The sequence below is a fragment of the Arachis stenosperma genome, chromosome 6, assembly GCF_014773155.1.
Source record: "Arachis stenosperma cultivar V10309 chromosome 6, arast.V10309.gnm1.PFL2, whole genome shotgun sequence".
Lineage (NCBI taxonomy): Eukaryota > Viridiplantae > Streptophyta > Magnoliopsida > Fabales > Fabaceae > Arachis > Arachis stenosperma.
The window spans coordinates 140,770,606-140,784,436 of NC_080382.1; the positions used below are offsets into that span (position 1 = coordinate 140,770,606).

General features: G+C 33.3%; 2 protein-coding genes across 8 annotated transcripts; both read right to left on the reverse strand.

The window, feature by feature from the left end:
- Nucleotides 1-513: 513 nt before the first annotated feature.
- On the reverse strand, nucleotides 514-6,052 carry LOC130933049 (3-hydroxyisobutyryl-CoA hydrolase-like protein 2, mitochondrial). Of its 2 annotated transcripts, XM_057862548.1 has the most exons (15): nucleotides 5,789-6,052; nucleotides 5,627-5,707; nucleotides 5,464-5,532; nucleotides 5,054-5,117; nucleotides 4,864-4,943; nucleotides 3,984-4,067; nucleotides 3,798-3,882; nucleotides 3,475-3,560; nucleotides 3,223-3,344; nucleotides 2,632-2,692; nucleotides 1,721-1,819; nucleotides 1,526-1,627; nucleotides 1,398-1,439; nucleotides 993-1,108; nucleotides 514-679 (listed from the first exon to the last, which is right to left on the reverse strand). In XM_057862548.1, the coding sequence occupies exons 1-15, from the start codon at nucleotides 5,918-5,920 to the stop codon at nucleotides 604-606; spliced, it is 1,299 nt and encodes a 432-aa protein (XP_057718531.1). In that variant the 5' UTR covers nucleotides 5,921-6,052; the 3' UTR covers nucleotides 514-603. The 2 variants fall into 2 exon arrangements, with proteins under 2 accessions (XP_057718531.1, XP_057718533.1); XM_057862550.1 differs by lacking the exon at nucleotides 514-679 and having other exon boundaries at nucleotides 753-1,108.
- A 1,015-nt stretch (nucleotides 6,053-7,067) lies between these two features.
- On the reverse strand, nucleotides 7,068-12,900 carry LOC130936672 (BTB/POZ domain-containing protein NPY1). 6 transcript variants are annotated; one of them, XM_057866789.1, is made up of 6 exons: nucleotides 11,963-12,900; nucleotides 11,725-11,858; nucleotides 9,447-9,516; nucleotides 8,225-9,205; nucleotides 8,033-8,098; nucleotides 7,068-7,789 (listed from the first exon to the last, which is right to left on the reverse strand). In XM_057866789.1, exons 2-6 carry the CDS (start codon nucleotides 11,784-11,786, stop codon nucleotides 7,256-7,258), a joined length of 1,713 nt encoding a protein of 570 aa, XP_057722772.1. In that variant the 5' UTR covers nucleotides 11,787-11,858; nucleotides 11,963-12,900; the 3' UTR covers nucleotides 7,068-7,255. The 6 variants fall into 6 exon arrangements, with proteins under 6 accessions (XP_057722772.1, XP_057722771.1, XP_057722769.1 ...); XM_057866788.1 differs by adding an exon at nucleotides 10,377-10,542 and having other exon boundaries at nucleotides 8,033-9,205; nucleotides 11,963-12,896; XM_057866786.1 differs by having other exon boundaries at nucleotides 8,033-9,205; nucleotides 11,963-12,896.
- Nucleotides 12,901-13,831: the final 931 nt, after the last annotated feature.

Here is a 13,831-nt window from a genome sequence, read left to right on the forward strand (position 1 = left end):
TTAACTAATTTTCATACTTCATAATTGGAACCACTTTATCCTAACATGTGGCACAACTAGCGCCTATGAAGCAACCTACATTTACGGGAACAAAGTCCACCTAAATTTTCTCCCGAATTTGATTGGACCTCTAACGTGCTTTTTTGTAACCCTTGTTTCTTTAACCAGTGATAATACAAAAATATTAATTATACACCAAAATCAGTTACTAAAATAAACTTCTAATAAACCAACTTGAGTTGGTCGAGTGGTCAGATCACTCGTCCGCTTAAGCAAGTGTCGGGACTTCGAACCCCGCCTTGTGCATGCAGCAACTCACTAGCCAACAGCAGACCCTTAAATGGAGTTCAGATCCGCGACAGATTAGTCCTTAACTTGTCGGGTTAGGAGATACCGTTTGGGTAAACCAAAAAAATAAACTTCTAATATATTTGTATATAAATATATATGTGATTTAATTTATTTTTAATATAAAATTATATTTTAACATGTATTTTATACTAGTGACTGACTTTGATAGCTAATTTTAGTATATACATAATATAGTTGTAAAATTATACATGTTCGAAGTTCAAACCCTATCATGTCCAAAAACAAAAAACCCTATGAAATTTTTATATACAATTTACTTTCCCTCCATTCTACTTGAGGCTGCAGTTGCACCAAATGCAGCAGAAACCTGAGTGTGAATGTAATTTACTCATCAAAAAAGGTTGAGAAAGAAACATTCATTATAGAACTTGAGGAATGGATGACAAATTAAAACAGCAACGAGCGAGCTAATTGGATAATCTACATTTTTCATGAATGCTTGATGATAATTCAACCTTGCACCCCACCAAAAATAACAGTGCAACTATTACATTTTCATGCTAATACAACACAGATATGTGAAAAACTACTATGTTCTATGAAGTCAGCAAACAAATCTTGAACTTATTTGGTTTACCGTTGATAATGACAAGAATTAATGAAGATTGTACTAATCTCACATGTAAGGTTCTCGCAATGCCGTCGGTAATACCAGTTCAGACTCTACTTCGCTGAACGGAGAGAAATATGATTGAACCATGTCATCTGATACATCCTTTAAACTAGGTGGATCCCACTGCAAATTTTGTAAATAAAATGCTCATAAATTTCCCAAGAAAAATGGAGGAAGTGTGAATTTATAAACATTTAATCTGTATGAATTGGCAATATAAAGAAGTATTACACAAACAATCAATCATATACCGTCACATCATGAAAGTGTCTTACTCGAGTACCAACCAACTTAAAAGTCTTAGAAACAAAAGCATTCGATTGGAACACAACGTAAAACTCTTTTATACTTCCAAGGTATGTTAATTAAACTCAATTTATGAATATACAAACCATTGGATGGATAGGCATACCTTGGGGGTAAAATCCTTATCAACCATTCTTGCTCTAACACCCTACATGAAGAATAAATCAATAAGAAAACAAAGAAAAAAAAAAATTGAAATGTCCTTTATGGAAGGCCAGAAAGAAAAACCATTACCTCAAAGAAATCAGAGGAGAACTGCTTGGAAATTCCACGAAGGGATATCCGGTACTCACGTGCCAGACATTGATCAAGTGTTTCAAATCTACCTTCACGTATCTGAATGCAGTAACAGATGTTAGTGCAGAAGTCAAAAGGAATTTGAATGATAAATTAACGAACAGTCAAACTTGCAAGGGAAATGTAACTCACAGATTCTAAAGTAATTTTCAAACTCAATGGAGATGCTTCTCTAATCTTCCTAAGAGTTGATATACACCATTCATCATAAGACTCAGCTGCTTCCTTGGCCTGAAAGATAGCATTTAAAAAGAAACTATATGAAGGTAGCTTAGTTAAAGCCAAAAGGATTTGAAAAACTACCAAGTGCTTAGTTCCCTGCCTATTCTAAGGTTTAGTTCCCTGTCCATTTTTTGTCTATGTTAATTTTTGTGCTTTGTTTCGATGGGAGCTTTTATTAGGTCAACTGCATGAATATCATGAAATCATAATATCTTAAAACAAACTATGTATATAGTCAAATCATTACAAGTTAAATGCTTTTTAGGCTGCTATAGATTTTTTTTGGTCTCTCTACCTTTTTAACATTGGCCAATCACCTATTTGATATCCTCTCCTAATTGGGGCTTCTGCAGATCTTTTCAAGAACCATAAATGTCACCTCCAACTTTTTCTAATGCATTCATTCCTTATCTTGAGAGACGTTCTTAGCATCCCTTCTCAAGTGGAGACTGATACAGCTAATAATCTCTTCTCCAATTTTGGATGATAATATGGTGATTCACATATCTTGGTTAAAGCTAAATTATGACCATCAGCAAGAACTCCCCAAAAAGTCAAATTCTAAAGTTGATAAAACTTTTCATCTTTGATGTTTTAGCAATAAATAAGCATAAGGTTCCTTCTAAAAACTGCCTACTGTAAGGAAATTTTGCTTGTCAGCAAAAAGAGATTTACAAGAAAGTGACAAAAGATATACTACACAAGCAGTAGTTATAAAACAACACAAAATTGTAATTAGAATTGCTCGATATGTTCAATTTTTTATTCACCAATCAAAACTCATCAAAGATCATGTACAAAAGATTTACTATAATGCTTACCAAAGCTTCAATAATTTCCTCCATTGTATCATGACAGAAACATCGATCAATAGTATCAATCCTGAGTCAAAACAAAATATCATATGCAGAAGCAGACGATGATGTCAATTTAGTCCAATATAAGTATGGAGAAAAACAAGACCGCATCACTGAATTGCCTAACAGAACAATCTCATTTCTTGTTGGCACATGGGTTGAGTGACGAATCAATCAGGTAGCAAATCATAAAGTGCTTAAGAGATAGGTGGTACAATACAAACACTCCATCAAACGAGAACTAAAGCTTGTAATTCTAATTAAAATAAACTTCTAGATAACATAATATCACTAACCAAACAATCTCAACAAAATTAAACTTTCTTTGGAGGATTTCACCAAACATATTTTAAGAAGAAAGGACCAGAGTTTATTAAAATTGATGCATTTTATTTTTTCTTGCTCGATTGTTTCACAATGTTAATAAATTTTAAGAAAGCAGATTTCTGTGACTGGACCTTAATTGGGTCAGATCAACAGAACTATGAAGAAAATTATTCACGCAATAGAACTTATCGAGCTGAAAAGAAATGTGGGTGTTTAGATGCACATTACTTGTGAAGGACACTGCTTTTGTCTGGGTAAACAATATCTCCATACTGGGCAAGAGATGTCTCCACAATAGAAGGATCATCTGTGATCAATTTTCCTAGGCGTTCTTCAAGCCAAGGAAGCCTCTGTCAGGGAAACCAAAACAAGTAAGTAGCAGAGAACTCTAGCAACAAAGATAGAACAAAGTGCAAACACAAACTTTTTAAAAATTCAAATAAATAAATAAATAAATAACAACAACAGAGAAAAACATACCGCATTTAGTGTAAAGTGAGTAGCAAGGTGACAAGCAATCATTTCTACACCATTTAGCTTATCTCCTGTAAGGGCCAAGTATTCCCCTGCACAGCATGATTGTGAAACAAATTAGCTCGAGTCAATTCCTGGTTTAGTCATGTAACCAAGTATCTCTCTCTCTCTCTCTCTTCTTTTGTTGTTGGTTTTTTTTTTTCGTTTTGGATGGGCAAAATGTAGGGTTTTAGTTATACATTGTAAAAGAATTAGAACTTTCAGTAAAGAGTCTTTTAAAACATTATGTAGGGTTCTTGCTCAGATATTGTATACCACAATGATATTACCTAGGTATCCAGGTAAACGAGATAAATAATAAGAAGCTCCTGAATCAGGGTGGAAACCTATTTGAGCCTCTGGGTGTGAAAAAATCTGCAAATTTTAAGCACGAGATTCAGTTGACAGATTTTTTACTGATTATAAAAACTGTTTACTAAACATAAGTTCAACAAGCATTAAAGAAATCATCATACAGTTTTATCAGTAACCACACGATACATCCCCGGAAGAGAAATTCCAGCTCCACATCCCATTGTTATTCCATCGAGAATAGCTACCTGAATAAATGCTCATAAAATTATCATCCTACTTCCAAAAAGATTTCATGAAAATTCCAAGATATAAAAAAAAAAAAACTGATCATCAAATAATGAACAATCCCATGGAGCCTCATTAATCATTATCACTGTAGCAGTAGTATTAACAACATAGTATTATCATTTCTAGAGGTGTTATCCTGACAAAAGTAAATCACTAAGGGTGTGTTTGGTTGGAGGAATTATAAATAATTCCTAGGAATTTTAAGATGGGAATATCATATTCCTATGTTTGATTCAAAGTTTGAAAAGCTATTCCTAAGCAAGTTTGATTCCAGGGAATCAAAATACCATCATTTCAATTCCCACCTTCCCCTTGGGTATCTTTGATTCCCATAGGAATGGAATCTTTATAACAAAGTAATACTTGAACCGCACACATCCTAAAGGTGAGAGATTCTATCATATGATAAGTCCAGATAAATGAATGATGATGTAAATTAAATTGTATGAGTAAGCTTAACTACCCTAAGCAATCTTGCCAGTAGCTTTAAACTTGATGCAAAAGGGTTAAATCAGTTTACGTTTCATCTTTTTATAAACCTGCATTAAAAAGTTACTTTTTTATAAAAACAAATACCAACACACACTTTGATAGTTCTATTTCCTTCACACTCAGTTGTTTTAAACTGTAGTAGATAATATAACCCCCTAAAAAATGTTAAGGTATATATCTTATATCCTTCTTGTATTTCCACTACAAAGTATTAATACTCAATATTTCAAACAAAAATATGGGAAATGATAAAAAACTTACATGTGGCTTAAGATATGTCCCTTGAAGATATGCGAATGAATATAATGTTCTGAGAAACTGTTCAGCTTCTTCAACATTTCCTTTCATAATAAACACAAGAAATTTGACATATTGCTTAATTTTTAATGTATCGAATTGAAAGATGGACAGATAACAAAACTTGTTCATCAAACAATAAAACAAAACCTACCTTCATTCAGTGAGTTATACAGCCTAACAACATCTGCACCAGAGCAGAAAGCTCTGCCACTACCCTTCAAAAGAATTCAACATAGCAATTCAGACTCGAAACAACAACCAATATACAAGACTCCTTAGATGAAAAAATAATAAAAGTTAGAAGAAAAACAAACCCTACATTATCAAAGCCTTTATGTAACTTCACTAGCTCGCGATATAAAACTATGTTACAAAAATGTAGTTCAGTCATAACAACCGAATTGTCCAGCTAAACAGCTTGAACAACTTGCCATTAAGACAATTTTTCATTTCAATAATGGTTTCATCATGGTACAACTACAAATTAAACAGCTTGAATTGAACCATAGGTACTTAAAAACATGGTAAACAACTCTCAAAGAAAAGACAGTAATAACATACCTTCATTAAGACAAAGCCAATGTCAGAATTTTCTTCCCACGAATCATATAGCCTCTTAAGCCTAGCAACCTACAACACCAAAAAACGACTTGCCGTTCACAACCACAAGAACCGTACAGCCACAAAACGCACAAGAAAAGAAAACAAAAACGGCAATGCGAACCATTGAAGTTGTGAGCGCATTCAGTGAAGATGGTCTGTTGAGTATAGCTGCTCTCGATTTCGCTCTTCCTTCAACCAAAATCTAAAACCAAAGAAAAAAATAATTGAAATTTTTTTTTTTTACTTAAAGGTTATATTTAAATAAAAACAAAATAAAATTGACCTGTTGTTGGGGATCATCGTGATCATCATCGATATGGTGGTGCACTTGAGCAGAGAAAGCTCGAGGATGAGAGCATAGTGTGCGAAGAGAGAATCTACATTTTTCAGGCAGCAGAGTTTTCAAACGTTGCATGTTTTCAAAAGTTATGTCTCTGCTGTTTTGTGCAGAGAAGGTGTTTGATGTTTGTTCTGTTAGAGAAAAGGAAAAAAATGGAAACTGAGCGAGTTTGAGAAGCTTGGCGCTGCTGATTCGGGTCGGGTTTCAAAGAGACGAGTTGGTAAATAAAATGAGAAGCTCCTTTTTTTTGTTCGCAACAAGCTCTTTTTTTTCACTTTTATTTTTGTTTTGGACCTTAATGGGCAGCAGAAATCGTGAAAAACAAAAAAATATTTTTTTTATCTATAAAAATATAATTAAATCTTTTTTAGAAAATACATAGTTAAGATTGGGTTTAGATTTTAGCCCGAAAAAGGGATACTTTTCTAAAACAGAAATTTAAAACATGGGAAACAAATAGGAAGATAGAAATCAATATGTTCAACCAACTTAATTGGTCATTCGTCGCTTAAATAAATATTAAGAGTTTGAATTTTGTCTTGTGTATACACCAATCCATTAATCAATGACAGACTCTTAAATAAAATTTTAATTGAGTATTTAATTCGATTATCTACTTAAACTAGTATCAAAATTTGAATCCCGCAACAAATTACTAAATAGTAAATACTAAGGTTTGAATCTTTATAAGATGATAGTATAATAATGTTTCTTTAAATTTAGTCTGATTTCATTTCATTTATAAATTTCAATACAAATTCTAGTTCTAAATTAATTCACCTCTTATAAATATCAAATGATACTTCAAAAACACTTTCAAAAGCTATTCCCAAAAATGCTATTTTTAGGAATAAGATTATTGGAAATGAAAATTAAGAACTGAGGGATTAAAATTCACCACTTGCTACATGGATCAATATGGAGTACCATGTCAAATGTCACGTTGCAAAATTTTCAATGAAAAATAGAATATCACTAAATTCAATCCCTAATCATTTTCTATGAATAGTTCCCTCCTTAACCAAAATAAATTACAATATGATTTCTAACTAAAAAAAAATGCAAGATACATTACTTGTAATAGCTTATCTTAAGAACTAATTTATCTCTTATTTTTTCCATAGTTAAAAACCAAATTATTTTATTTTCGTTAGAAACCAAAGGGTTCCAAAAAACAAAGTTGTATAAACATTACCTAGATGAAAAATCTTGCGAATTGTGATTACCATCAAAATATCAAATATTAGACACCCGCCAAAAAAAATGTACACATTTTCTTCAATTCCTGTGCATGCATACCAAAATACATACATTACCTTACATTACATCCTACACCACTTTACACTTCCATAACAATTCTGAATCATCTCCTTCACTTGTTTTGAACAATTTTATCATATCAAAATTCAACTAAGATATAGAATGCCTCCGATGTCTTAAAGATGAACCAGAAGATTTGGTGTCCCCAGGAACTATTGAAGCTGGGCTATTAGAACTCCCTGAAGTCTCTGAACTCCTATTCTCTGCCTGTCCTTTTCCCACATTCCACAACTTATCGAAGATCCTCCTCGACCGAGAAGGCAACAACTGCGTGCCGCTCCGGCTGTTCTTGCTATTCTTCTTGTTCAATTTTCCATTCTTGCACAACTCTCCTTCTTTCAAGTGACATACTTGGTTGTCAAGGTATTGACAGCTCTCACCCTCAGTTTGTTTGCATTCGTCGTCTCCGTTTGAGTCGGCATTTGAAGGGCCGTGTGGAATGTTATTAATGGATTGAGGGATGGCAGAAGCTTTGACCTGCTCAAAATAGAGAACCTGCACTATAACCCGGAGAGGAAGACGATCATTTTGAGCGGCGTGCGTCGACGCATCAATGGTTAATTTTTTGACATCCATGAGTCCACATATGTTCTTTTTTTCAGCTTTTGTCAGACCAGGGTGCTCCTGAAGATTATAGAATGATTTTAATACTAAGATGTCATCAAATTTGTTAAAGATGCATGAGAACAATTACATGATAATCACAAGTATACAACATTTTTTAGTTCACCAAAGCATATACTCTGAATTAATCAAACCAAGAGAAACATTTTTCCCAAGATCACATGCATAGAAACAACACCGGCCAAAAAATCTGAGTCAAATCAAGGTATTATCATGGAATATGGTGGTTTCACGAAATCTTACCTTCAAGTAGATATCAATAGCTCTGTACAAACCATCATGATTTGGCCTAGCAGACTTTGGAATTGACTGAGACAAAGCAATAAAACTAGCGAGGCTGAGATTCGGATCGTGCGAAATTTCTCTGATATAACCATCAACCAACTTGCCAACATTCAACAAGGACATACTCCTCAAAAGAGATTCATCATTTACCTTATCTTTCTTCTCATTGGCTTCGAAATTAAGGCCGTCCTTTTCTTCACTCATGTATCGATTCAAAAGACCTTGTACCAAATCAACATCAAACATAGTACTTTGAGGAGACCTTGCTGGAATCAACAAGTCTTTCACAGAAGCTTCATGTAATTTCAGGCTGATGCTCTTCATCAACTCTTCTCTCGATGACTCATCAGCTTCAACTAGTATTGCCACTTTCAATAACTTGAGCAAGAAGCTACAGGAACAACCAACGCCATTATCACTCGGCAGCAGACACACAATGGTTTCTACCAAAGTTTTGTACCTCTGGGCATGTGCACCGGACACCAATTCATCTACAGAATCGGGTAACCATCTTATAGCATAGATTTTTAGTGCCTCCCCAATCACAACACCATCCATTCTTCCCTTTGATTTCACTGTAATCATCACTCTTCTATAAAGATCAATGTCCAATTCACATATATCTTCAACCCACCAATCCCTTGGAACATGCTTAACTTTCTCTTGGGATGTCTCCTCCACAATATTATCCGGTTCTGTTAATTTCCGGTTATAAGTGTAAGACCAAGTGATGTTGCCTGGGTCCACTGAAGTCTTTGAAGCAATGGAATCAATGCATCTCCCAATGATCTTCAGATCCTCAGACCATGGAAGAAGAGCCTTTGTTGTTTGGAGAACAATTATCGAATCTTTCCAGCTACGAAAGATACTAGAGTTCAAAAACACCTCAATCTTGAAAATCAAGTTTCCTTTATCGATATCTTCAGTCATCTCAAGGAACTCCGCGGCACAACGAGCAGCCACTACATTATAAGGATTTAGAGTTACTGTCATTCCATAGCAGAATTTTGCGCAAACTTCGAAGGCCTTCGGTCCTCCAGGGAAGTCATCCAAGTATATTTCATCAGAATTCTCTTCATCAACCTTCGATACCAACCTCTGTAATCGATTGCTCTTGGAGAGTAGAGGGAACTGTGAATAGTGAAAGTTCAATGTTCACAAAGTAAAACCGCAGCCTTATTGTCAAATTCAAATTTTTTATCTTTGAATTTAAGTCTAGTGGCTGGTTTTATTAATGAAAAGAAAAACTCCTACATATCTATAACTTGCAAGTTATACATACAAAGAAAATATATTTAGTTTTTAACCATAAATACCAATTTCTTAGTTAATATTAACAGGACAAATAGCAAAGATTCTGAAAATACTGTACCTTGTGAAGGCAAAACTTAACTTCACCGACAGTGATTGTGATATCTGTAGCCAATTCAGATGACACATACCTGCATAAATTCAAATCGAAATTATTTTAGCTTATAAAGAAAGGCAAACGATGTTAAAAGAATTGTTAACAACCGAATAAGCAAAATATTAAGCAGGTAATCAAAAACCTTCAGTAGAGATGTATTTAATATTTAACAACACAATATTCATGTTGCTCACAGCACTCTCACTTGGATGCATCACATAATATAGCAAAGATACATTATATTTAACAAACTTGATCATATTTTCAACACAATCCTCCAACCTCAGGTCAATAAATAAATAAATATTGAAAGAATGAACATGCAAGTTATTTCCAAGAGGTTTACCATCAGAGAAAATTACCCTGACCCCTGAAATTTGGTGGAATTCATCGTGACCCCTTCTATTTGCTATGTTTACTGTATTTTATAAAATACAAAGGTACTCGGTGTATTATTACCTAAATCTCAATTTTCAAGGAAGTCAATGCATGTTTTTAGTGATAAAGGGGAATCAAGTTGAATTTCACCAATTCCTCAGTCAGGTGAGTGTAATTTTCTAAAGTGATTGGGAACATTTTCAATTTCATTTGTCTCGTGTACAAAGAAACCCCAATTTTCATAGCAGAAAAGTTAATAGACTTAAAAAAATCAATGGCTAACTGAATACACATCTAAACTTCACTATACCATACCAAATGGGGTTCTTAGTTGAACACACATTCCACAAGCATCACAGATGAAATATCATTTTCAAACATAATACAAAAGCTAAGTAATAAAGGACTAAAGGACACATCCTCAAAAAAGAATCCATTCACGATTGCAAATCTTTATAGCATTATCTATAAAACAAGGCAACTAACAAGTGCCACAAATGAAAGTATAAAACTCACAATTTCTCATGCATATAACTCATCTATTCCATTATTTAAGACAATTAACATGGTCTTAAATGTGGCTTTGCTTGTTGCCATGATTCAAGAAAGTGGACGAACCAACAACCACTTCCCCATATTTGGACCACAAACATGTTCACACAGCTCTAAATGATGGACCACCCTATATTCATCAACAATAGCTTTTAGTTCAATCTCTCTCACTCTTCCTTCTTTTTCTGTTTTTCAGTTAGCAGAAAATTCAGTAAATAAATAAATAAAAGGAATCCATATTATTGACCATGCCCATCTAATTACATTAAAAAACATGCAATGGTAACATAGACATATGTCACGGTAAATTTGAAAATGTTAGATTCAATAGTGTTTGTATAGTATTTTTGAAGTGTTTGAAAATATTCAGGATGATTCTGAAGCGTTCTAGAATGTCATGAAAAGTCTCGAAAGACTCTAAAAGTTCCAGGAGATGATAGACTATTCTAGAAGAGTATAGATGTATGTAGAAGTATGAAGAGAAACATAGAAGAATCTAGAAATATTTAGATAAATGTACTAAGTTAGATATTTATAATGAAAGTTTTGGACCCCCAATCTAAACCGTTGATTAATTTAATCATGAACGTTTATTAAGGAGGTGGATGACTATAAATAAAGGACTATGAGAATTAAAGTAGTTTGGTATGAGTGAGTCATTTATAACAATCACTTGAGTAATAAAATATTCTTTCTACTAAATCTTCATTTCTCTAGTGTTCTTAGCTTTCTTATTAAGTATGGAGAATTAATCTCACTTGATTTTAGTTAAAGAGGTTAAATAAATACAAGTGTTCGCAAAATAACATTAGAGTGTCTCCAAAGTCGGGAAATATAGCTAGAATTACTTATTACTATTATTATTAGAATTTAGCAATATTTTGAGAGTAGTCATAAAAGACAATGGCCATTCAATAAAATTGAAATAAATTAATTAATTAACTAAAATGAGAAAAAATCTTATAACAAAATTTTAGTTTTGATAATTCCACTATCATAAAAAAATTGGATAAAATAAAAAGGCTAACCATGAACACAACAAGATTTAGAAGGTGTACTTAAGTTAATAACACTCTCAATCAAAATTTAAAATAAATTAATAAATACAAAAAATATTTTTAAAAAAATTAGTAGATTCGGGGAAAATAACTGGGGTCTAGTTTTTTTTTTAACTTTTTCCAATATAAATTATCTAAAAGAAACCACACACATATGAAAAAATACCAAGAAATTAACAATGGCTTATTAAGCTGAGTGAGAAATGAAGAAGAAACAAACAAAATAGAATAAGAAGAAGAAACTTTCTCATCACCTGACAGATTTTCCATCAGCTTTAAGGGCATCAGGCTTTGATCCCAACTTCATAAACTTCATTTTCTTTTTCCTTTTCCTTTTCTTTTCTCTCTCTCTTTGGGTTTCTCCTTCAAACTAAACCGTTATAACCACCTAACAAACAAAAATTGCAGACAAAATGACAATACAGACCTCAGATTCCTACACGAACCAAAAAAAAACAACAAAAAGAAGCTACCAAGAAGAAGAAGAAGAACCATGTAAGTAACACGTTGTGGCGCTTTACTCTTCACAGCAACATCAACACTTGACGAAGACCGTATTTCACGTTTTGCATTGATGATAATGTTGACGAATACACCAACAGCTATAGCTAGTGGTCACGAATATAAGAAAAAAAATGAATAAAAGAAAATAAAATATTGCAAAAGGTTGAAGGTGGTGGTGAGTAACAAGGTAGTTGGGGAAAGAGAGAGGAGCAGTTATTATTATGACTTGATGGACAGAAGAAAAGAAAAACGTGTTGTTATCGGAAATATGGAAATTGAATCGAATTGAATGTTTTGTGTTCATTCATGCACACAGAAAAGAAGCAGAAGGAGAAGAAGAAAGAGGAAAACTGGCGTCAGAATGAAAAATGAAGAAGAAGGTGTCAGAGTGAAAAATGAATATAAATATTAAGAGAAAAATGGTTTGGTTTTTTTGGGCAGTAAGTGAATGGTGGTAATATCGCCGCCTTTGGTTAGAGAAAAGAAAAAGAAACGAGGGGTGATGATGGAGGGGTGATTCGAGGCGCAAATCTCAAAAGAAAGAGTTAATTGAAATTGATGTGTAGGTAAATGAATTTGAATTTATTTAGGGGAGTAAGATAGAGATAGTAGTAGTAGTGGTAGTGTAGTAGTGGTTAGTGGGATTTTTGTGTGTGTGATGATGGGGGTGGTGTTGTAGCAGTGTGTGTGTTCTGACGCACTTGTCGTGGCTCCAAACGCCTCTTGCTGTGGACTTTGCAGGATAAAGTAAAAGGGAAGGGGAGAGAGAGAGAGAGAGACAGAGAGACAGAGCAGGGAGAGGTTTTAATTTTTGAGTAGAGGGAGTAGGGGACTATGTCACTGACAGGGTGGCTCAGACCAGACGAGAACACTTTTTCCATTCATATTTTCTCTATTATTTTCTTGGGTGAATTTCAGGTGTTTATGGTATATCAGTATTCCACTAATTGTACTGCTCACTTTCTGAGATTAGCAAATTTGCGTCTTCATCAATTTCGCAACTGGAAATGAGACCTTTTGCTAGGTTGTGCATGAGTCGGGTGAAATCGGATTTGATGTGGTGTAGATTCAATTTGAAATATATATCGGATCTATTTATTAGACTCAAACTCTAATCAATACTAATATTGTCTAATAACACCAAATATTTAAATCAATACAAATAACACGATATTATGCATTAGTATAAAATCTTATACATTTTAAACATAAAACATTAACTTATAGTCGTACATATAATGATTAATGACACAAAATATTAAGGTTTACAATACTTAAATTTCACATAATAATTGCCATCATCAATCACTAATAACACAAAATATTAATTGTGTACAATGACCGGGCCACCAAGTCGATTTCGGGTGACCCAAGCTATGGCCCGAACTCGACCCAAAATAATGATCGGGTCTATTTTTTGAGACCCTTACCCGACCCTAAACCCGATGAAATTACACCAAATTAGTCCCTAAATTGTTCGGAATCGGGTCGGGTCGGACCATAGACGCCCCTAATTCTTAGTTTTATAGTGTAATTTTATTTTTTTTGTCATTATTTTTAATCATGAACTCAATTTCTTTAATCTAACCATCTAACAACATATTTTTAAGGATAAAATACATAAACAAACCAAATAAAAATTAATATTATATAATAATACTAAATACAATAATGTTACATTATTGTCTTGATTGTGTTTTTATATAAATCGAGTCTATTAATTTTGATTTACACTTTCTCAAGATAAATCGAATTAATAAAATTCAAATTAAGAGAAATATATAAATCGAATTATATAGGTTCAATTTAGTATGCCTAATATAGTAAATCGAATGGATTTAATTCGATTTAGAGGCA

Bases quoted from the DNA above. Each gene is read 5' to 3' on its own strand.
- LOC130933049 (XM_057862548.1), bottom strand. From the start codon at position 5,920: ATGCAACGTTTGAAAACTCTGCTGCCTGAAAAATGTAGATTCTCTCTT. The intron at 4,944-5,053 runs GTAGGTTTTGTT...TTATTATGAAAG, and splicing joins GTATAACTCACTGAATGAAG to GAAATGTTGAAGAAGCTGAA. The intron at 1,628-1,720 runs GTGAGTTACATT...TACTGCATTCAG, and splicing joins TGAAAATTACTTTAGAATCT to ATACGTGAAGGTAGATTTGA.
- LOC130936672 (XM_057866786.1), bottom strand. From the start codon at position 11,786: ATGAAGTTTATGAAGTTGGGATCAAAGCCTGATGCCCTTAAAGCTGAT. The intron at 9,206-9,446 runs GTACAGTATTTT...CACTATTCACAG, and splicing joins TTAAGTTTTGCCTTCACAAG to TTCCCTCTACTCTCCAAGAG. The intron at 7,790-8,032 runs GTAAGATTTCGT...TATAATCTTCAG, and splicing joins CTATTGATATCTACTTGAAG to GAGCACCCTGGTCTGACAAA.